Source organism: Aspergillus mulundensis, assembly GCF_003369625.1.
Source record: "Aspergillus mulundensis strain DSM 5745 chromosome Unknown scaffold_13, whole genome shotgun sequence".
Taxonomy (NCBI): Eukaryota; Fungi; Ascomycota; class Eurotiomycetes; order Eurotiales; family Aspergillaceae; genus Aspergillus; species Aspergillus mulundensis.
Window position 1 is genome coordinate 930,140 of NW_020797901.1, and position 21,159 is coordinate 951,298.

At 50.6% G+C, this 21,159-nt stretch overlaps 12 protein-coding genes across 12 annotated transcripts; 2 read left to right on the plus strand and 10 right to left on the minus strand.

The window, feature by feature from the left end:
- Positions 1-166: 166 nt before the first annotated feature.
- Positions 167-2,366, minus strand: DSM5745_09886 (uncharacterized protein; the record flags this gene model as incomplete). Its single annotated transcript, XM_026751902.1, has 4 exons — positions 167-429; positions 492-913; positions 964-1,954; positions 2,015-2,366. The coding sequence occupies 4 exons, from the start codon at positions 2,364-2,366 to the stop codon at positions 167-169; spliced, it is 2,028 nt and encodes a 675-aa protein (XP_026599634.1).
- Positions 2,367-3,868: 1,502 nt separating this feature from the next.
- Positions 3,869-4,466, plus strand: DSM5745_09887 (carboxymuconolactone decarboxylase family protein; the record flags this gene model as incomplete). The annotated part of the gene is made up of 2 exons (XM_026751903.1): positions 3,869-4,336; positions 4,389-4,466. 2 exons carry the CDS (start codon positions 3,869-3,871, stop codon positions 4,464-4,466), a joined length of 546 nt encoding a protein of 181 aa, XP_026599635.1.
- Positions 4,467-4,987: 521 nt separating this feature from the next.
- DSM5745_09888 (serine hydrolase domain-containing protein) lies at positions 4,988-6,500 on the minus strand (the record flags this gene model as incomplete). Its single annotated transcript, XM_026751904.1, has 6 exons — positions 4,988-5,143; positions 5,191-5,712; positions 5,767-5,847; positions 5,911-6,016; positions 6,089-6,359; positions 6,410-6,500. 6 exons carry the CDS (start codon positions 6,498-6,500, stop codon positions 4,988-4,990), a joined length of 1,227 nt encoding a protein of 408 aa, XP_026599636.1.
- Positions 6,501-7,411: 911 nt separating this feature from the next.
- On the minus strand, positions 7,412-8,403 carry DSM5745_09889 (uncharacterized protein; the record flags this gene model as incomplete). Its single annotated transcript, XM_026751905.1, has 2 exons — positions 7,412-7,913; positions 7,979-8,403. 2 exons carry the CDS (start codon positions 8,401-8,403, stop codon positions 7,412-7,414), a joined length of 927 nt encoding a protein of 308 aa, XP_026599637.1.
- Positions 8,404-9,646: 1,243 nt separating this feature from the next.
- On the minus strand, positions 9,647-10,067 carry DSM5745_09890 (uncharacterized protein; the record flags this gene model as incomplete). The annotated part of the gene is made up of 2 exons (XM_026751906.1): positions 9,647-9,938; positions 10,012-10,067. The coding sequence occupies 2 exons, from the start codon at positions 10,065-10,067 to the stop codon at positions 9,647-9,649; spliced, it is 348 nt and encodes a 115-aa protein (XP_026599638.1).
- Positions 10,068-10,478: 411 nt separating this feature from the next.
- On the minus strand, positions 10,479-10,848 carry DSM5745_09891 (uncharacterized protein; the record flags this gene model as incomplete). The annotated part of the gene is made up of 2 exons (XM_026751907.1): positions 10,479-10,728; positions 10,784-10,848. 2 exons carry the CDS (start codon positions 10,846-10,848, stop codon positions 10,479-10,481), a joined length of 315 nt encoding a protein of 104 aa, XP_026599639.1.
- A 347-nt stretch (positions 10,849-11,195) lies between these two features.
- On the minus strand, positions 11,196-11,544 carry DSM5745_09892 (uncharacterized protein; the record flags this gene model as incomplete). Its single annotated transcript, XM_026751908.1, has 2 exons — positions 11,196-11,478; positions 11,534-11,544. The coding sequence occupies 2 exons, from the start codon at positions 11,542-11,544 to the stop codon at positions 11,196-11,198; spliced, it is 294 nt and encodes a 97-aa protein (XP_026599640.1).
- A 518-nt stretch (positions 11,545-12,062) lies between these two features.
- DSM5745_09893 (uncharacterized protein) lies at positions 12,063-12,486 on the minus strand (the record flags this gene model as incomplete). The annotated part of the gene is made up of 2 exons (XM_026751909.1): positions 12,063-12,342; positions 12,395-12,486. The coding sequence occupies 2 exons, from the start codon at positions 12,484-12,486 to the stop codon at positions 12,063-12,065; spliced, it is 372 nt and encodes a 123-aa protein (XP_026599641.1).
- A 422-nt stretch (positions 12,487-12,908) lies between these two features.
- Positions 12,909-13,274, minus strand: DSM5745_09894 (uncharacterized protein; the record flags this gene model as incomplete). Its single annotated transcript, XM_026751910.1, has 2 exons — positions 12,909-13,188; positions 13,264-13,274. The coding sequence occupies 2 exons, from the start codon at positions 13,272-13,274 to the stop codon at positions 12,909-12,911; spliced, it is 291 nt and encodes a 96-aa protein (XP_026599642.1).
- A 346-nt stretch (positions 13,275-13,620) lies between these two features.
- On the minus strand, positions 13,621-15,509 carry DSM5745_09895 (Zn(II)2Cys6 transcription factor domain-containing protein; the record flags this gene model as incomplete). The annotated part of the gene is made up of 2 exons (XM_026751911.1): positions 13,621-15,379; positions 15,427-15,509. 2 exons carry the CDS (start codon positions 15,507-15,509, stop codon positions 13,621-13,623), a joined length of 1,842 nt encoding a protein of 613 aa, XP_026599643.1.
- A 2,038-nt stretch (positions 15,510-17,547) lies between these two features.
- On the plus strand, positions 17,548-18,048 carry DSM5745_09896 (uncharacterized protein; the record flags this gene model as incomplete). Its single annotated transcript, XM_026751912.1, has 1 exon — positions 17,548-18,048. One exon carries the CDS (start codon positions 17,548-17,550, stop codon positions 18,046-18,048), a length of 501 nt encoding a protein of 166 aa, XP_026599644.1.
- Positions 18,049-18,745: 697 nt separating this feature from the next.
- DSM5745_09897 (uncharacterized protein) lies at positions 18,746-19,733 on the minus strand (the record flags this gene model as incomplete). Its single annotated transcript, XM_026751913.1, has 3 exons — positions 18,746-19,074; positions 19,159-19,257; positions 19,331-19,733. 3 exons carry the CDS (start codon positions 19,731-19,733, stop codon positions 18,746-18,748), a joined length of 831 nt encoding a protein of 276 aa, XP_026599645.1.
- Positions 19,734-21,159: the final 1,426 nt, after the last annotated feature.

The window sequence follows — 21,159 nt, forward strand, 5'->3', positions numbered from 1 at the left end:
GTGGTTGGGATCCACGCCACTTGAAACGTCATTGAATGGTAACAATTTGGTAACTCCCGTGCCGCCCCTCCCCCTCCCACGACACGACCCACCCCCAACGGGCCAACTGAGCTGGACCATTTATTTCATTGAGAGTCCCTGCCAGAGAATGCTGGATTGTCATGGCCTATGACTGGCCCGGCTCACCGAGGGTATTATCTGTAAGCGCAGTCCACTTGGAACCACTCTGCATCATTCCCGCAAGCATTTCCAGGCTCTCCCCAAGGATATTCACCAGCCTCCAACTGGTGTTGCCTTTGAAGATCCGGGCCCATATCCGAACAACGGATAAGCCGAGTTCGAAGGGGTCAAGCTCTGTACCTGAGTTCGAGGGTATCGGTACCTCCGCGACAATACACCTAATCCACAGGAGCAGACGATGCTCGCTTTCTGTTCCGTTGACTCCAATCAGCAACCATCAACATCAAGGGAAGTGAACATGTCCAACCCACCAGATAACGGATAACCGTCCCCAGAATACCCTATCTGGTAAAGCCAGCGGCCCAGAAACACCGCGCATTCCAAGCTACAAACACACTGCTGCACACTCCAGAAGAAATGCTGGCTCCGCGCCACAAAGTCCACGCCCAACTTGACCGGGATACTGAGCGCATGCGCTGAATGCAGAAGCGCCGGCACAAGGCACTGGCCGTGACTGCGATCCACCGGCGGGAGCTGCGCGAGAGCCGCCGCGATGCGAGCTGGATCGCGCGAGCTCAGCGCTCGGTGCGGACCCAGATCGCAGACCAGGCGGACGTGCGCGAGCGCCAGGAACGCCGTCGAAGTGAACGGGATAGGGCCGCTCGGATTCTGCGGGTCGAGACTGGACTCTGGCGCTTGTTGCCAGGCGAGCTTCCACCGGTGAAGGGCGCATCTGATATGGGTTAAGCTGAGTTGTGATCCATAATTTGGCGGGGGACTTACTCTAGTTGCGCTCGTAGGCTGTCGATGGAAGGGGAGGGCGCTGCTCGAGCCACCTGCTGAACCATGAAGAGGCGTTGCAGAAGGGCATGGATGAGAACGAAGTTACCCAGCGGTGAAGCACAGCACGTTTGGGAGGTGTGGGATTCGAACGGGTCTTTCAACAACGACGACAAGGCGTCTTGGAAAAGCGGCTGGCGGTCTTCAATCAGCCCTTTGATCCGCGCCCACTCGTCTGGAGAGCTCGCGCTCCACAGAACAGGGGCGCACGGGAGCCGCAGGTTGATCTCGTCGTTGAGGATGGTGGGCGGGATATCGTACACGATTGCCTGCAGCGTCAGGTAGCAGAACACCACGAGTTTAAGACGGCGGTCGCCTTCGACCTTCGCCCATTCGTGCCAGCTTGTAGCACCGGCGTTATTTGTATGCTCGGCGAGCGTACTTTCCCGCAGACACCCCGCGAGAACCGTCTGGAAGCCAATGGCCTCACGCAGCAGTTCCGGGTCATCATCCCAGGTGGCAAAGACGATCAGGAGCAGTAGGGCCCGACACGTCTGGAGACGGCTCCACTTGGACTTCTCGCTAAGATTATAAGACTGTCTGGGCTGAAGGGGGTTCGTTAACCTCGAGCTAACCACCTCTGCGGCGTACTTGCGTGTTCGTCGGCGCGCTTGCTCCATCGACACGGCCTTCGCAGCATCGAACAGGGACAAGCCCACGTGGCTCTCAAACCTGTACTGAGCACCGACCGCGGCAATCGCTAGGATGAACTCGAGGGCGCACTCGGCCAGGCTGAATGTGTGCACATGCATAAAGGGCAGATGGTTATGGAAGCCGTCGAAATATCCCGAGATGTACCTGGTGAGGGCATGGCGGGAGGGCAGGACAAACTCCGGAACAACCGCGCGGAACTGCTCAATGTCTTTGAGGAGGAGGGCATACTGGGATTGCGTGACGTTCCATTGTTGGGAGGGCCCCATACCAATATACGCCGCTAGGAAAAGTTAGTCCACGTCTCATCGGTGTTTATAGCACGGGGAAATGGCGGCTATACTCGGTTCCTCTTCGCCTTGTGCCAGGGCCAGTTGGGAATCACGCCGTTGAGGCTCTGTGCCCGTCGCGACCAGTGTAGGTATAGAGACTCCGTCGGTTGTTTGTGAACAGGGGTCCCGATCGCTTTCGATTTCTGGGGATGCAAACATGCTCCAGTCCGAACTGAGGCCCATGGTGTTTACAAAATCTGTAAAGCTCTGCACGGGGTCAAGCAACCAATCCTCGGCAACTGGGTCCATGTCCATGCCAGAGACACCAGCGCTGGTATTCATAGGCAGCGAGATCGGCGGCGTCTCAGCCAAAGCACCCGACAGATGTTGATGACCTTCCATGTCTTCCAGGCTTGTAGTCATCTGCGTTTCGCTCCGCGTACGAGCTCTAAATTCCTGACGCATAGACGGCCCTACATTGGCACAACCCATATCACCGCCGGATGGGATATTTGCTGGCTCGGCGGGACTAGAGGAAGTCTCTCGCCTAGTTTGGTGTCTGAGACGTTGATGGCGCGTGAGCAGGTCACGTCGGGTGAAGGCAAGACCACACCCGCATTTAAACGGTCTCTCCCCAGTATCTTCGGAGCACGGTTAGTCTCATTGCTCAATAGGGTTGCTAAAGGTTATTGCCCAAAACGTCTAGGCAGGATGGCGTACGAGTCCTTGCATGACGGTGAAGATGCTCCAGGCGCGAAAATGTCCGAGAGCAGACCGAGCACCGAAGTGGCTGGGAATAGTCAACCATTTCCACTCAACCGTGGGCAGTGACTGTGTTTGCTTTCTGTGTCAATCTCATTCTAGGTTTCTCTAATGATCATGACGCGATTGAATTGGGGGTGGGGGTGGGGGTGGGTCACCTGAATTAATAATCCTAGTACTACCTATCATGCCTATTCCAGCTCAGCTAGGGCTAAACACTGTGCTTATCCTTTCGGAGCCAATGCAGGATAGCATTACCGGTTGAGCAATGACATCCCATGTATATCAATCGAGCTGCCGAACTGTCGCAAGGGTGGCTTGTTTGTCCTAAATACTTCAGGTGCACTATATGGATGAGTACCCCGCTGCTTAAAGCAAGGCATCAAGTGCACTGCAACACCGAGGACTCTCTCAAAACACCACGGCCCTTTTACAAACCATTGATATATCAGCTTTTGGACGGGCTAAAGATATCACATGCGACCACAGGGTGTGGAGAACAGGGCTTCCCGTCCGCTCAGCCGTACTTAAACCACACGCCGGCTGGTTAGTAGTATGGTGGGTGACCACATGCGAATCCCAGCTGTTGTATGTTTTTGTTTTTAAAGTTTTGACCTGGTGTTGCTGTTGAGTTGGTACTGAACTTGGGGCTACATTGCGTTGAGTGCGCGGGAGGGTTGGACAACACCCAATCCTCTTGAAATTTATGAACTCTCGTAAAACATAAACCCCGTGAGAAGGTTACTCTCTACGCGTTGGCCTTGAATATTACATACATGGCTCTTGGACCATGATTTGATAGCGCTGCTTGATGGGTGATTCATATGTAAAGGTAAGCATTGTCCGCTGTTAGATTCTATTCCCAACTCTTTACTCCATTTGCCTTTCTAATGCAGAACAATTTCCTAACCATTACGTTTGCTTTTTGTTAATTTCAGAAGCCTTAATCAACTTCACTTCAATTTGCATTCAGATCATCTTTCAGTACCTCGGCCCTCGGCGCAAAGGCATTTATCCTCCGGATTTGTTATCTCAACCTTGGCCAAGGCAACTGACCATACGGTCTATGGTATATATACCCGCACAGAATCAACCAAGGTATAACTGCTTGTACGCAAATTTATTTAATTTTTTCTACAGCCAACCGGCTTTCCAAGAACATCATGGCTCGACTGCCGTATCCAGATTACCACACGCCACATGCCAAATCACATCCTACCATCAACATCATGAAACTCCTGTCCTACAGCGAGGCTACTGTGGATCACTGGGCGGGGTTAGGGAATGCCCAGTTCAAGCACCTGTTACTCTCTACCAGAGACCGTGAACTTGTAATTATGTTGACAACATCGAAGTTCAACTCAACCTATGAATGGACCCATCACCTCCCCTTATCGCTAAAGGCCGGTGTGACCGAAAAGCAGCAGGCAGCGCTCAGGGCATCCGCTAAGGAAAAGTATTACTTTATCGACAGAAAATGTGGCAGTGAGGCGGGATTCAGCGAGAAGGACTTTATCCTGCTTGCCTTTGTCGAAACAATCATCCAACAGCCCGAGGTCGGCGAACAGCTGTGGAAGAGGGTGAAGAGTGAATTCTCGGACAGAGAAATCGTGGAGATCATCTCGCTTCAGGTAGATAATTGCCACATGTCATACATATAGGGAAACTAATCAGCTGGTACAGGGATTTTACTACTCGTTTTCGCGCTTGACCACTGTTCTACGGTGCGATTTTGATGAATGGGCCAAGCCTAAACTTTGATCTCCCCCTTGGCCGATGGGAAATCGGTGAGGGCATCTATAAATGGGCTTTTTGGCGTTATTTATCTAACTTTAGAAGCTCCCATTCGAGCTCGCTTCCCACTCCTGGCGTCGTCCCAGCTCGCAGAGGTTCAAATGTGATATGTTGCCAGGGAGGCGATAAAGCGTCTGGAGCGCCCGACGAAAGAGAAATCAGTATATATGGTGTTTTCATTCGCGTCGGGCTGGGCAGCATAGTTGGTACGACATAAAGAAGGAATTGATTGTCGTCCAAGATCAGCCAGGCGCCATTATATCTCGGTATCAATACCTTTCCATTCCCTGAGGCCAACTTGGGGCCGCGGAAGTACAGTAGAAAGAGGCCTTGAATTACATCGTCTCCAGTATCCCTATAATTGACATCGGGGGCTCTCCAGAACATAGCCCTAGCAACCATGGCGCTCCGGGGAGAAACTTCTTAAGAACTTTACACCTCGGCTACGACACGATAAACTAACCGGTTGCCCCTTTACCTACATGGAATCATAGCCTGGTGGCACCACTCGGGTGTCGCGGCGAGCTGATAGCCTTATATAGTGCTTTCTCAAGCTCGATCAAAAGGTCGGTGGTAGCAGCATCCGCGGGAGGCATAATCTGGGTGAAGAGCGCAGCAGCAACCCCAGCCTCTCGGTCAACCCACTGCCAACTATTAGAGAGTACGAAACGAAAAGTGGAAGACAACGTACCCAGTGGGTATTCGGCAAACCACTCCAGCTGGCTGTTGCCCGTCGCCTACGACCTGGAATATCTTTCAACGTAACAGGCCCCGCTAGAGAGTGATCTGCTTGATCGCAATCCTCCACGGCCTTGATCCCAAGGATCCGCCTCATTTGCTTTCCCAGTGCCTTGGGCATTGCCGCCCTGGATGCATGGCTCAACTGTGGCCGAAAGAGCAGATCCACGCTCTCTTTGCTGAGCAGTGGGCTCCCACCTTGAAGCAGTGTTGATAACAGCCTGATGAAATCTAGCGGAGTGCTAAAGAGACCAATACCTCCCAAGTCATCTTCCAGTGGATAGCCTAGCCAGATCCTTCCGGGTTTGAGTGAATCAACACCCTGTCCAACGCTTACCCGTTCTCCCATCTCCATCTGCGATGGGAGAGTATTGGCACGTAGCTCCGGGTGGAATGTAGTCGATGTGGCGCCAATTCTGGACCAGATATTGGCGTGCATGTATTCTTCCAGTGTTGAGTCGGTGACGTGTTCGATCTCTCAATGTTAGTTTAACAACGCCCCTATTGTAATTGAATTGGCAAAGCTCACCATCTGACCAGCCCAGTCGAGGCCAGCTCCGTACCCCCAAGATGTGCCCGGCTGGAAGATTAATGGATGGCGATATCCGTCCTGATAGTGCAGAATCAGATCAGCACACCGAGCCCCGTCTGTAATATTCCCCGTCGAACCTACCATACTTCCACTGAAGGCGTGTGCCGTCCGTCGTCGAGACTCGGACCACCGCTGCAGTAGCGGCGACGAATCATACACAGACCCGGGTGCATGGGAAAGTAGGTGGCTGGTATGACCGTCGGGTGTTCAGCTGTAGAACCAAAACTGTCCGACGAGGTAAGAAGCTTTCTGTACGCACCGCAGCGTGATCTTGCCCTGGATAAGCTCCAAGTTTAGCTCTTTTCCCTCCTTCATGCCCCGCAGTACCTGGAGGTCCTTGAGCTCGGGGACCTTGTCGCGCACTTCGTCATCTAATGAAACGACACCTCGCTCGACCAGTTGTACAACAGCTACAGCCGTGGCGAGCTTTGTCATAGAAGCAATCCAGTACAACGAGTCCAGGTCGAGGGGCTTCGCGATACCAGGGTCAGGGCTCGCTCTCCCAGTGGCCTTTTGATATATGATATTACCTGGAAACTCGGTCATGACCTGGAAGTAAGATGGAGTTCTAGCGACATACCATTCTTGTCAACGGCGATGAAAGCCGCTCCGTGCAACAAACCGTTTATCGGGGACGTGAAATCATTAAGTATCCGGTCAAGCTCGTCCATATTGTAGCAAGTGTCGTCCGTAGTACTGTTAATAACCTGAAGATTTCCTATATAACAACATATTGGATTATTTGTTGCGTCGTCTGTAACTATTCTGGTGGAATATTGCTATGCTATAACCGAGGTTTTCCAGCGCCAGCCTCGGTACATAGACGCAAATCGTAATCCGGAGCGAAATCATCTCAGACCGAGGTTGGAAATCACGAGAAAGATTTACGCAGATTTATCAATCTCAAACACATATCGGCGCAATGAACAGACGCCATATGGAAATGGCTCGCGCATATTGACAGGATACGCCACTGGTATTCAGCGCACCGAAAGGCTTGAGCGGAGGCGAGAGGAGCAGAAAACACCGATCACATCAACCGACTGGTCTGAGATACGGTTGAGCTATTCAGGACAAGATAATAGCAGCATCGACGCTTTATCTTGGCCATCTGAGAAGGGCACTCTGGAGATGGGGTTGGAACTCACCCCCGCTATCAACCCTAGACGAGGGTTGCAATTCAGATAGGCTACTCCTTACATTAGATGTACCAGTAGCTCTCCAGTGAAGCCCCTGGAAATAGCTACAGACCCTCTGGTTTGAGACATTGGATTGCTCCGCGATGGTACTACATCGCATGTTGCTATGGTAAAGTCTATAAGACGGCGCATTGGCGCAGTGAAAGCGCAATGTCAGGTATGGAGTAAGGGAGGAGGTTGTCACCGTGATAGAGCGTAGAATACATAGGCCGCAGCATTATGGATTGATTGATGAGCAAAGAGCAATGACTCTGTATAGCAATGAGTACTTAGGTAAAGATTGTCTAAAATATTAAACAAAAGCAAATGCTTAATCACGAATCTACTACAGACGAAAGCCGGAGCCCCAATAAAACCATAGAGTAAACGGAAGAGCAATGGACCTACCCCTCGTTCTCGAGGTGCATGCGACGAATGTGCTCTTGGAGATTATCAGCCCGGTCGAACGGCTGCCAGCAAGTCAAGCACAAGAACGAGCTGGGCGAGATATGCTTCGTCTCGACATGTCGCATCAAGGCTGCCTTGCGGTTGAAGCCCCCACGCTGGGTGCAATCGGGCCATGTGCATTGGAAGCGAGGAGGGCCATCCTCCCCGTCAAGCGAATACAGAGAGGGATTGGGTTCATGCACTGCCTTGATATGCCGCTTCAGCCATGCCTCCTGGTCAAAGCCGGGGTGTGGGCAACGGGGCCATGGACATGGAAACAGAGGAGCAGTATCCTCGCTGTCGCTGGAGAATAAGGGACGGATCAGTTCCTGGTTATCAGGAGACGCATGATCTTTATGCTTCGCCCTGATATGTCGCATCAACCAGCCCTTGCAGTTGAAGCCACCACGTCGCGTGCAACCGGGCAATGGGCATTGAAACTGGCCAGGATTATTTGGGCTGCAGAACAGATGGGGAGTTAGTGCCTAGTGGTCAAGACGGGCGTGGTTTGTTCAAGAACTTACTTGTATGGTGGAACGGGAATGATGCCGAGAGAGGACTGGTTCGCGTTTTGGTCATCAGGATTGACTGGCATTGCTGGCGGGCTGGGGAGAGGGTCCATGTCGTCTGCCGAATGAACGGCAAGTGTAGGTTCCTCTTCCATGTCATTGACGACTTGATCCTCTAGGGCATTAGTGTCAGGTTCGGCGGTGTCACTGGTCAATATGGGCGGGTAGTGAGTGTCTTCCTGGGCAAATATGTTCCGGACTGGGCCAGTAAGGCCACGATCTTCATCGTACTCAGAACAGAAAACATCCAGTGGGTGGACAAATGTTGGGGATACAGGAGCAGGCGGACTAGTTGGCACTGCAGGCTCGCAATTTTCTTTTAGAAATTCTTCGAGACTACCATAGGTAGCATCCGGGAACTCAAAGGAATACTCCGACATGACGAAAGCAGATTTCGAAAAGAACAACAAAAGTGATGAATGGAATGAGCGTGTTGAGAGGAAGGATGTTAACTTATATAGGAAATTACCACTAAATGCTTTGAAAACAAAAAGAAAATCAACGAAAAGATAAAGCCGGGGACAACAAAGCGACGAGACCACAATGTAAAGGAAATGGGGACTATGAATGGATGCATACGATAGCAACAATAAGAGCAATCAAGGAATAAAGAAAACAAAGGGTATATGGGGAAAATTCTCCCCAAACGCCGTCAATGTCAGGGTAGACGCACGGAGGCCTGGGGGACTATAGTGCGTGATGTGGAATAACGCAATAGGCAATCCCTCATGAATCAATTGAATGACATGGTACAGAACGGCCAATCGTCCTACGCCGAGACCTCAATCAAACCACAGAGAAGACGTGGGTATACAAAGCAATAGACACCTGGGGTGTTTGCTCGCGCGCCTCATCGCAAACGTCCAGGGCCGTTGACGATAGCCCCAAAGTTTGAAAGCTTGCCAATGAAGCCTCTACTCGTTGATTTGCTGTCAATCCTGTCAGGTACACGAGGAGTTTCTGTTAGGCCTAGGAGCAGAGGACTTTATGCGCCTGAACTGTTGTTCCGAACGCAAGTGTATAGTTCCGTGTATGCAGCCCACTCAGACTCGAGCCCATGATCGCTTTAACGAGCTTATGAAATGGCTTATAAGTTCAGGAAAGTAATGCTACCTAAAGAACAGTCCTAAATATCTCAGCAGCCACCGTCACTGCAGGGTGATTCTCGAATCAGAGACACAAGGTTCCTGGGCCCTAACTTCCACCGCTTCCAACGTCGAGGAGCTTATTGCTGGAGTATCTCAGCCTGAGTCCTCGTAGGGGACATACAGACTGTTAACCTTGGAAATAATGAATACAATGTGCATGCTCTCAATTATCCTCAAGGTAAAAAAAACAGATACTAAGGACGAAGTCAGCACGCTAGCCTTGGGAGGGTTTTGCAAAGATACAGGAGGAAACGACTGCTCGCGCAAATATCTATTGCCTTGGTTTCGAGCGAGGGTCCGCAGAATTTAAGCCTCTATCTTCTGTTGGCTTTAGTGAGGTGAATCCACCGCACTGTTTATATCATGGAGGGTTGATTGGTGGTCTGTGTATTTATTCCCCACCTCATGTACAGATAACTTCATGAGAATCATTCGCTCAAACATTCGTTCAATAAAAGACATCAAATAGGATCCGTTATAAAGGCATCTTCCTCCCTCCCTTCTTCAACTCCGCCAAGGACTCACTCGTCCACGTCTCCTCGAGACCCGTATAAGTCCCCGGGCCCGGCGTGTCATTGCTATCTTGCGAGTACTGTTCAGTCCCAGGCTGCGCTTTTCTGCCCTGCCTCATCGCCATATGTTCCTCTTCGTCGCCTGCATCCTTGTTCCCGTGGCGAGCGGCGGGACCCTGCATCACTTCATCCAAGTGTAGTCCTCGAGTGAACGGAGCGCCGTCTTCCTGCTCGGCAAAGCTGTCCCACCCAGGGCTGTTGGGTCATACCCAGTCAGTTATTGAAGCCCTTCGTTATAATTAATTGGACCGGCAAGGTAGGTGCGTACAAGCCAAAAGAACCTTCGTCGTCGTGCCTGTTGTAGCCCGGGTTTTCTGTTGACATTGTGCGTGAATCGATACCGGCTGAGTTGGGTTTGATCGGAGCTTGTGGTGGGATTATTATGGTTATTTCTACGCCTGGTCCTCGATATTAGCGCTTTATGGATGGCGATTTGTCGATCATTGATTGACCTTGAATGACGTCGCTGCTGCGTAATTTCCCCAATATTGGGTCCTTACCCACATTGTCTCCAGATCGCGGAAAAGGTACCATTGTCCATGTATCAATCCCATCATCCATAAACTGCCATCTGTCAATTCATTCTGCACAAGAGCCAACTTATGCGTACGTAATATCCAGGTCCCTAGGCTATCGCACAAGATCGATGGAACTGTATATCAACGCTATGTCGAGCGAAGAATTCTCAACAGGAAACGCCCCAAGTCTCCAGATGTCATTGTCCAATCTATCCATCTACAAGCCCTTCGATCTTGTTCCCTGTCTCTTACTTGCCCCAGCGCCCTGCTGATCCCAGTAAACACCAGCCCCAGGATTCGCGTCCATCGCAGCATCTGCTTCTGCTCTCAAGGCGCCCTCATCTTCTCCCAGATCAGGCTGCTGGAATCGTGAACCCTGTCCTGCCCTTGTCCTCATGCCTGCATCTGGGACTGCAGAGTCGTACCAGCCCCCGTCGCTTTGAAATGTCGCGTTGGCTTCGTCGAAACTGAGCGGTAGGTCAGTATCAATGGCCCTGGAGCGGTTGGCGGTTCGAGACATACAAACGCTTATCTGTACGGGACGAGCTGGAAAGGTCTTTGCTTGGGACTGGGTTTCTGTTCGACATGATATATGATTGAGCTGGTCTAGCGAGAAATGGCTCTGGTGATATGGATAGGTTGTGGCCTGAGATAAATGCAACCTGGAGCTTATGTTTGCTGGTGGCAATTGACGTCGGGCATACGTAATCCAATGGCCCAATTCCCGCTTTATTTTGCATCCTTCCATCATTTCATGAACTTTTGACTTCTAGGTTGTTGCTTTCAATATCGCTCCCTTCCGCTAATACTCGTAGTATAAAAAGTGTTGGCTACCTAGAAATGTCTCCATCATACAACCCGACCGCCAATAATCTTCCCCAGCTGTCTCCCACCATTTCGAATCATAAACCAGCTGGAGGTTTCTGACCTCTAGTCACTGTCCATTTCGGCCATTATCTAGCTCTTCTAAATCCCCATTTTTGTCTTTGCCCTCCGCAACAGAATCAAATCCAGCATTCATGACCAGCTCCGCGTCTGCATCCACATCTTGCTCCCGCAGCGCACCATGCTCATCTGTCTGGATATCCTCTGCGTCGGTCTCTGGGTTCGTCATGCTCTTCCGAGCTGAGAGCCGTCCGTTCTGATGACCACCGGACGTCAAATCAAGTGAATAGTATTCTCCCACCCCCCTTTCGCCCTGCCACTTGCCCGGCGGCCTAGGACCATGTCATGTTAGCACATAGCTTGTCCTATGGTGAGTGTATAATGTACCATTTCGACATCGGCGGCAGCATGAGGTAGATTTGGAAAAGGGTGTACAAAGTTGGAAGCGCGAATTATATTAGGGGGGGAATATCATACGACAAGGGGATATTTATTCTGGCTTTGGTAACACCAAATGGTTGTCCGTCATATACCGGTAAGTTTGACGTCGGTGACACGCCATAGTGAGTTGAATGATCGAAGGTTTGGAGGATGCTCCATGCGAGATCTTTTATATGTCTGATTTTTGCCCGTTGATTGTGAATGGAAAACTTGAGTACGGGCCTGAGGACAGTGCCACATAGATTGGAGTATGATAGAGCATTTTTAGTTTTTGAACTGCACCTATTCCTGCGTTGGCTTTACCAATAGTTAGATCTATTTATGTCCAAGCTTGCATAAGTTCTGTGAATAACGGATTACACTTTCATTTCAATATAATAACGCCCTGAGACAATACTATTCGCCTCAAGCACTGGGATACCTCTCTGGATCTACCTAAATGATATTTCGGAAGACTGCCAAGTTATAGCAATCCTTATCCAGCTAAGCACTTCCCCATCCCCTTCGCCAACTCCCCCATATCCCCACCCTCAACCTTCAGAATGCACCGCCCATCCTTGAAAAAGTACAAACCAGGCTCCGCGTCCCCATTCGCACCCAAGCCCCGTGGCAGATAATCCTCATCCTCGTTGAGCTTACGAAATACCACCCTGCCGGTCGACAGCTGTTCTACCAGCGCCTCGTACGCCTGTGCGCCGTCCTCCATATTCCAGAGGATCGACTCGGCGTGTAACCGCGCGTTGAGAGCAATCAGGCTGAAACAATGTTAGGCCAAGTGATGGGAAGTATGTGTTCCAGTCCGCTTACGCTTTCGCCTCTGCGCCGTTGATGATGAAATGTTCGCTCCGTCGCCGTTGGGGCTTTGCCGTCGGAGTCGGAGTTGCCGGGTTCGCGAGCATCATGGCTAACTGGGGGTTTCGCGAGCTGAATTTGATCAGAGCTGAATAGCTCGTGCTAAATGATATCTCTTGACAACAGAATCGCGCGGGCGGATGTCAACGTGTGAGGCCGCAGAGGTTGACGTCGGCGGTTGCGACTTGATCCGTGGATTGGAGTTCCAAATCAACGCTTTCACCATGGCTGGAGATTTTTTAATTTTTTGAGTAGTAGCCTTATGATATGCTTCTCATCATGCTCCTTGGAGCACCCAATTACGAGTGCGTCATTGCTCCATGTAGCGGACAATGCCATTCGCATCAATCAATCTTTACGTCCATATAAATTCCCAGCTCCTTATACAAAGGATATACCCTTCCCAATTGCATGGACACTGAAAGGAAAGATCTCCCGTCCCCTGCTATCCTTTGCCGCCAACAGTAACTCATTTCACGTCCTCATTGAGACCTCTCGCCACCGTATCCACCTCCTCCCCAACAACCTTCCCAGTGTACTCCTTCGTGACCGGATCGTATAGGTAAACCGCAGGCTCGTCGTTATCCTCAACATCAGGATACATTGCGTCTCCTGCATCCAACACGTTGCCCGTGGTTTCTTCCATTGAGGGATTCTGCACTTCGGTGGCGGTGGTCGTGACAACCGTCTTGGTAATGCCGCCGTGCTTGGTCTGGGCCTGGCTCCCAGTATTCGGAAGGACGGTGTCGCTGTTATAATGTCCCGCGCGTCAGCCGTAATTGTCCAGTCGTTGTTCGAAGTATGAGGGAGTTGGCGAAGCATACCTGTCGGTCATGGCTTTGCTGTTTGTGCAATGAGGGCTTTTCAGCGGGGTGGTTTCGATCGTTGCAATGAACGTGCCTGGGGTAAATGGCAGTGGGACGGGAAGAAAAGATATCATCTTCCCAGCTTGTGGACCTATTTGGGGGTACAAATACAACAGGTAGATCAGTATTGACGTCGGTGGTACAATCGTCACGAACTCAAAAACGCTACGCCACGGGGAATTAGGGTTATGGCTGGAATGCTTAGTCTATCTCCATCCACTTAGGATGGCCGGTTCCATTCAGGGGATTTCCATGGTGCTTGTATCTAAAATGTATGGTAGGAGATAAGTACACTACTATGTCCAGATCGGTCAGCTACATCTCAATAGAAACCGGAACAACCTCATCAACAACCCTCCACCGCCCACTCTCATGGTCAAACCTATTCCGCGAGAACTGCAGGAACGGCGTATCGGAGCTAACGTTCCATTTCTTCACATCTTCCTCCCTTGTTCCCGGGGGTATCCCATTCCGCGGGATGAACACACCATACGGTTTGATTCGCGCCTCCTCGGGGATCGGTAGGATAAGACCGGGGTTCATACTCGTATTCACCGTTGCTAGATCTGCATGTGGCTTGGGATCCAGGTTCACTGAGCCAGTTCCAGAGTCCGAGGCTGTTATTCTGGCCTGGCGCATAGAGCCGTTGCTGCTATTGCTCGGGCTGTGCTGCGGACTCGGCAAGGGACTGAGTGATATTGATTCCGATCCGGGCGTCAGAGTCCAAGCGGCGGGCGACATGGTTGCGCCTATATCAATATCCCTGGCAAACATCTCCTCGACGTCAATAACGGCCTGCGCGAAACTAACACCGAACGTGGTCGGATAGAACCCCTGCACCTGGGGCGATTTGGCTAGTAACGCAATCGCCTCGCGCCGGATCAGCGGATCTGCGCATCGAAGAACAGCGAACCAAAGTGGAACTCCGACACCGATGTCGAATGTAAACGGCGGCGGCGTTCCATTTGAGCGCAGTGAGGCGTCAAGTGCGATCCGAGACTGCTCGACAATGATCTGGAAATTTTGGAGACAGGAGTCGGTCGATATTTTGAATCGCGTGATGCACGTTACTATGATGACGTAGAGCATCTGGTAATGTGTAGAGAGGAGAGCAATGGTGGTCGTTTCCTGAGGGGACATGGGGTCTAATCGAGCTTGGAGCGAGCTGGTGAGGGCCGTAAAAGCTTCCTGCCAGGTCCGCACCCGTGATAAGATGGCTAGTTGCTGTGCCATCATTTGATCAGGAACATAGAACTCGTTTGTTGAATCGTGATGTTCTTCGCATGCTGCTTGGAACAACTGCGTCTCGGCCGTCAGGACGAATATGGCTTCGCGAGCGGCCTTGAGCGAAGCAAACCTCAGTCCGGGCGTTAACAACCGGTCTATCTCCCGAAGTAACACGGCCGCTGTGGCTTTGGACTGGTTATCGGCTAGGACACTCAAGCGCGCAAAAATAGGCACAATCGTATCTTCCAGTAATAACCCTTTTGATGCAGGGACAGTCCCGGTTACTATCTGGTCCCGTAACGCCAGAGCAAGCTGTGTCCCCTGGTGATAGAGCCGTATGGCTTCCTGTGCGCTACCTTGCAGAGCCTCGATGCAGATGAACAGCACGCAACTGATCAAGCCGACGAAGACGTCCGTGACGCCACGCTCAATTTGCTGGCGGACGGCCGACACAGAACGCAAATACCAACCCAGCGCATCTTGGTGCATCGTGATGGATTTTGAGGGCGTGTAGTTCTCGAATAAGGAACTAATCGAGATGATCGCGTCCCAAACGGCCGGTTCGCTATGGCATATCCTAGGTACAATCGTCCCCCAGAACTCGGCGTCTAGTCCGCCAAGGATAGGCGCCGCATGCTGGGAGTAATACGCAAACGCACGTCGCTCGCGCCATGCCCTGTTAGGTGTTGGAGACAAGGCAAAAGTAGCCGCGACGGTCGTGCTAGTGGTTGCTGCAGACGCTGACGAAAAGGTCCCATACGCTGTGTCGGTGTACTGGCAATCTCGACCCGTCTTGGTGCACCGCAAACAGAATGGCTTCTCCTCCCCGCATTTTATCTTTCGAGCTCTGGATGTAGTCAGTATTGGGTTTACGCAGGATCCAGGCCCACCTACTTGCAGGTTTTGCACCCCCGCCGTGACTTCAGCGGGCCGAACCCGACGGGGCGACGCGAGGTCGCGGGTGCTTTCGTTGTCATAACTTGTGATTGCCGAGGCCTTCCATCCCAGAAACTGCCAGCGATGGAGAGTTGAGGTTAAAGGAATATTTCGATGGGAATTGATGGAAATCCCGAGCTGACGACGTGTCAGGGGCGGTTGGAGACAAGTGAAGGCTTAGCGAGTCTTAGCCTCGATCCGCCGTTTGGAAGCCTCAGGCGCCAAGGCCACAATACAAATCTTCGTTGGTTTCCAATATTCCATGGCCGGCGGCCTATATCCAGATGGTCGCTTGGGTACCTATGGCATGGTAGTACGGAGGTAGCCAAATTTGGGAAGACCTGGAATCTTTGCTAGTTGAGTTGGAGCTACGTGACTGTTCAGCTGAGATCTATGCCATATAAAGCACGGGCAAAAGGATAGGTTTTAATGCTAATAGGTATTACTCACTTGTAACACCCCGGTCACGTCCATCTCTTTATACAAGGTCAAGCAACTGCCATGAGTATTCTGCTTAGACACCCACTGGGATATTGTCAAAGAGTCCTCGTCCTGATCGCACATTGTATAGATTCTACCAGCCTTTAATAATAATGCTGTTGCTGTGGTGATGTTCATGATTCCTACTGTGATTAGGAGAGTCACACGGATGCTTGAAGCAATATCTGTTGACTGTGAGCCTGTCTACATTGGTCGACTGTTAGATTATGTGGCTTGGTCTTTCTTGCTTTATGCTTGGATTGGCCTGTGGCTCCTGCCCCCTTGCAAGGAGGACCTTCGTACTTGAGGATGTTATGGGCTCACAAGTAGGTATATCTGACTGACTGGGCACAAACTTCTCCATTCGAGATGATGATCCTTGCGAGCCTTGGGTGGTGATGGGGCCATAAATTTGGCCCTTGCAGGTGAAACATCGTGGCATGTCGACAACCTATTGATTTGGGACCCTGAGTACCGCAGGACTTGGGTTCTCGTCAACATTAATGGTAGTTGTATCCTTGACCGCAGGTTGGCTTCTTCAATATAGGCAGAGACTAGTACTTCACTAAACAATTTTCCCGATCTGGACCGGTTGGGCCGTTTGAGCAGAACAGGACCCGTATCCATATCCCATGGCACGATATCATTGAGTTGGGAGTAGGAGATTCGTAACATGGTTTCGGTCCTAGATCAATTCAGCCACTATACCAAATACTCCATAATCAAACGTAAGCTGGCCAGACATACTCAGACAAATTACGTTGTAGCTTACTCCCGGATCTGCCCTAACCGCCCCATTCGAAAACGGCCCGCCCCCACGATCAAGAACAAATAAACCAAATCCAACAGGACAACAAAGCCATGGATTCTTCATTGGCTGGATACTGCATAGGGGAGAGTCAAACATAAACACGGCCCCGAAATCATGAAGTACCAGCACCTCGCCGGTTACATTACCTAGAGAATGGCTGGTCTCACCTGCAATCGTCAAATAGTATCCTTCGGTCTATGCCTCATTTTGCCATCTTAACTACCACTAATGTATTCAAAAACTTTGGTCATACCTAAACATCGAACCCTAAGCATTCAAGCGCCCACCGCAAACATGAGCTCGATTCTACATACCTCAAGTCCCGAGGTCAGTTGAGGATGGTCATGAGACGGATATGTTCAAAATATCTACTGCATGTGCAGTTGGCGCAAGTATTTCAGACCCTTAACTTCACCTCCTGGGCGTGCTGTTCTCACTCAGCGCAGCCTGCGTTTTAAATCAGACGTCCCAGGGCACACTGGAAACATCAGGTGGCTAACTAGGTACGTGTAATAGGGACACCGGCCAAGAAAACATGTTGATTTATTGACTGACAGCACTTTGGGGCGATTTCAGTTGTCCAAGGCGAAAAACACTGAACCCACTCAACGTCCTCGTGCGATTACCTGGCGCGCGAAGGTCGTCGTCTCGACGGAGCAGTATAAATGGTGCATCATGCCCGACTAATTCCTGTCTCTACATCCAACCCACAGAAGATCACATCTCATACTTAGACCCGCCCTCACCCCAGCCTCCATTGTCTTCGTCCTGAACAAACTTCGTTCACGATGAAGTGCACCCTTCCCCTTGCCATCGCCCTCCTCGGCGTCCAGGCCACAAGCGTCCTTTCCGCGGCTGCACCAATCACCTCCGCATCATGCGGCGACCTCGGCGTGATGAGCATCCCCAAAGACCCAAACACCGATCCCACAACCTACCGCCAATGCGCCGAACACCCGCTCCGCCGGCGCCCAAACCCCCGCTCCTCCTCCGTGGACGCCGAGTCCGCGGTTCGAATTGCGTCCATGAAGGCGTCATTGACTCTCGCTAACGACGCCAACGGCAGCGAAAACCAGAAATGCTACTACGCCGCGCCGTACGGGTGTGACAGCAACTATTGCTGGAAGGCGTGCGGGAAGGAAGGGAAGGGGGAATGGTGCTGGGTTGCGCAGAAGGACGGGAATGGGCCCTGGACTGGATGCCGGAGTTGGGAGGATTGTAAGCCTAGTGAGACGAAGGGGCATGGGTGTGGGAAGGGGTGCGTTGGGGCCTGTGGGTGTGGTTGTTGAGGACCTGGGCGGAGGGATGTCATCTTCTGGCACCTTGGATGCGAGGTATTGAGCCATATTGATGATATCCAGCAAGGACAAGAGACATGTCAGATTACAATGGACAAATTGGTCATCTTAACGTTTAATTACGTTGGCCTCCCATCTCAGAAGAATATAGTAATTAAACTAGATACTCGCCGAAGTAATTAATAAAAGTTCAAGGTATTCTTTTAAACTAATAATATATTAGGGGCAGTTAAAAAACAAGAAAAGGCTTAGCAAGTCTTAGCCTCCTTCCTCGCGTTGCATCCTCAGGCATAACACCAACAATACATTCCTCTGCGCTCCAATGAATATATCCAGATAGACTGTTATTAGTTCTTTGTAATTCTGATCCCTGCGGCATTATGCCTGGATTGGTCAGTGGATCCCGTTCCATTCAACGGAGAAATTCCGTACTTGAAGATGCTTGAATACTTAAGACCTTTGGGACATCCTCTAGCTCATAATCTAATATGACCTTGCCCTGTAAATACAGTAATGGGCATATACAAGGTAGTTTACGTTAGCCCTCCTAGTCACCCCGGGCCTATTGAACCACCAGGCAATTGAACCTTTAAATCGCCACCTTAACGTTGTTGGTACCATCTTGGTTGCCACGCTCAGTATAGAACAAGATACAGGTCAGCTCGAGAAGTCTGCCAACTCTTTATCTTCAATGTTTATCGCCACCCCCATCAACGCCCTTGATTATCCCAGAAATGCAAGCCAGCGCATTCCGCGTCCACCCCAACCGCGGCTGTTTTGAAGGCTGCGACTGCGATCTAGTATCATCCTTTCCAGGGCCATTCGGGCGCCGTGGAGGGCAAGTTGCCTCAGCACAAATGTATCTTTTGGTCGTCGGGCAAGGTGCCAGCTCGGGGAACAATTCCCACTTCTTCTGTCGGAAATATACGTTGGGCCGTTGGGAATAACTCGTATCATTCAAGGCGTGGCTGTATAGAATGTCTGCGGACGTTATGTACGGTTTTGGAGACAGGGGACCTGGATAATTAGAAAGGTATTTTGTTAGCCGGTGCTGTTTGGGACATTGGTATAGGCCTTCTTCCACAACGAAGGCTTGCTTACCTGTGTTCAGATCTATAGAGCTACTCTGGGGATATACAGATTCAGCGGGACTGTACAGTATGTCTGCCGGCGCTATGTGCAGCTCAGCAGAGCGGGGGCCTGTATTGAAGGAGTTTGATTAGCCAGTCCTGAACATGAGTGTAGGCGTTTCTTGCAACTCAAGCTTTCTTACCTCTTTGCAGATCTATACGGCTTTTCTGGTGGTCCCCGGATTCAGCGAGGCTAGTATGTGGACGGATTGAATTGCCTTCTTTGCCGTTGGGGGTGCCGCCTCGGTTGCCGGTCCGGGTTGTATGTGCGCCAGGGGTTCTTGTTCCAGTAAGGTTCTTCTCGCAATCGGTGTCATCCTCCTCGGCCTTGCTGCCTCCTTTTTTGCTGCTTGTCGGCTCAACCCATTCGTATACGCAGCTGCTTGCATGGTACAGCTCGTCGTACGTGGGACTTGTGGCTAATGGTGTATTAGGTCGCGATGTATGGATCGGACGGGGATCGCAATCGAAGCAGATGGGCTCTATGGAGCCCAACCACTCGAAGACTCGCGTATTTTTGTCCACGGTTGTGATGTTGTAAGCCATTATTACCAGGCAGGACAGTGTGAAGTGGTCCGCGGCTGCCATGAAGGACGATGGGAGATGGTGGAAATAGAAGTGCTAGTAGATTGAGTAGGAACGTTATCCCTTAGAGCATTGAAGGAGCTACGATATGTATGTTAATGCTGAAGCTGCCACGAGCTGTCATGATCCACCCTTGTAGCAATCAATCTTCTGTGCGGATACTCAAAGGGTCAAAATGCTCTCATGCCGGCGGGACAAACGTTTCAAAGGCACAGAGGAGGTTCGCCCGTGCGCTGGCCCCAGGATCGGTTTCTTCAGCGCCGGAGGCCCCTGCATAATTCGTTTCGATTGGATCGGAATGCTAGGGGTAGCTTGATGTATCATGCTTTAACATTCTTCTACGGTGATGAGCGGCCACAAGCTTGAAGTAATAAGTGTTGGGCAACAACGTTGCCTCCGTATGTGAGAGCGATCATAGAGCTTGTTCTTGGGGTTCATTAGCAGAGTTCCTTGGTCTGGGCCCATTTCTCGCAGGCGGGGTTCCAATTAATTGATGTCGGAATTATTACATAATTCAACCCGGACCTCGCCCGGGCAAGAAGATTTTCTTGAAGGGCTGGGCGGATTAGCCACCTGTATGGTCACCATGGTGGAGAGGAAACGGGAGACCAACAAGTGTTCTTTCGAGATCATCATAACATGGTTCACGAAAGGGAAGGTCCAGCGATGGGCCCCAGGGAGGTATACGAAGCAAATACGCGATACGGCGCAGATCGGGCAGCCCACTTGGCGCAGGGGTTTAAGCTCATTACAGATACTAATTTATTGCCTAGCGTAGAGTATTACTTGCTCGGGTGGCCAACTTATGTGTAAAGAAATAGACTTCGAGGTTTCAAGTCTTGCGATGCTCGCTCTTGCCAGGAGGTGGTTTTTGTAAACATACACAGGCAATACTCCCTCTAGACAGAATTGATGTTTGCCAACAGTTTGCTGCTTTTCCGAGTAACTCAGACCTTGGGTGGGTTAAGTTTCATTCAGGAACTAGTATATGAGAGCAATAAGACCTCGATTAATCATTAAACCCAACTGCCGGGTACCTCTGCCGAGGAACTTAGGGACCCCAGACAGAACCAACCCTTGCGGAACAGTGGGGCTGCCTGAGCGTCTGTGACAGTGGGATATTTGTATACTGCCGACACCCCCCCACATAAACATTTAAAATAAATATTTTTTTTAAATTATATTTGCTACGCGCGCCGCGCAGTAATAAAATAGTAATTTAAAAAAGTATATATATTATATAAGTATATTATATTATATAGTAAACTGCATATAAATTAATATATTATATAATATATTAAGTTTTATAAAATAAAATAATAAAAATTAATAAGTTATAAGGGCGGTAAAATTAGGTATAGCTAATTAAAAAAAAAAGTATTTATAC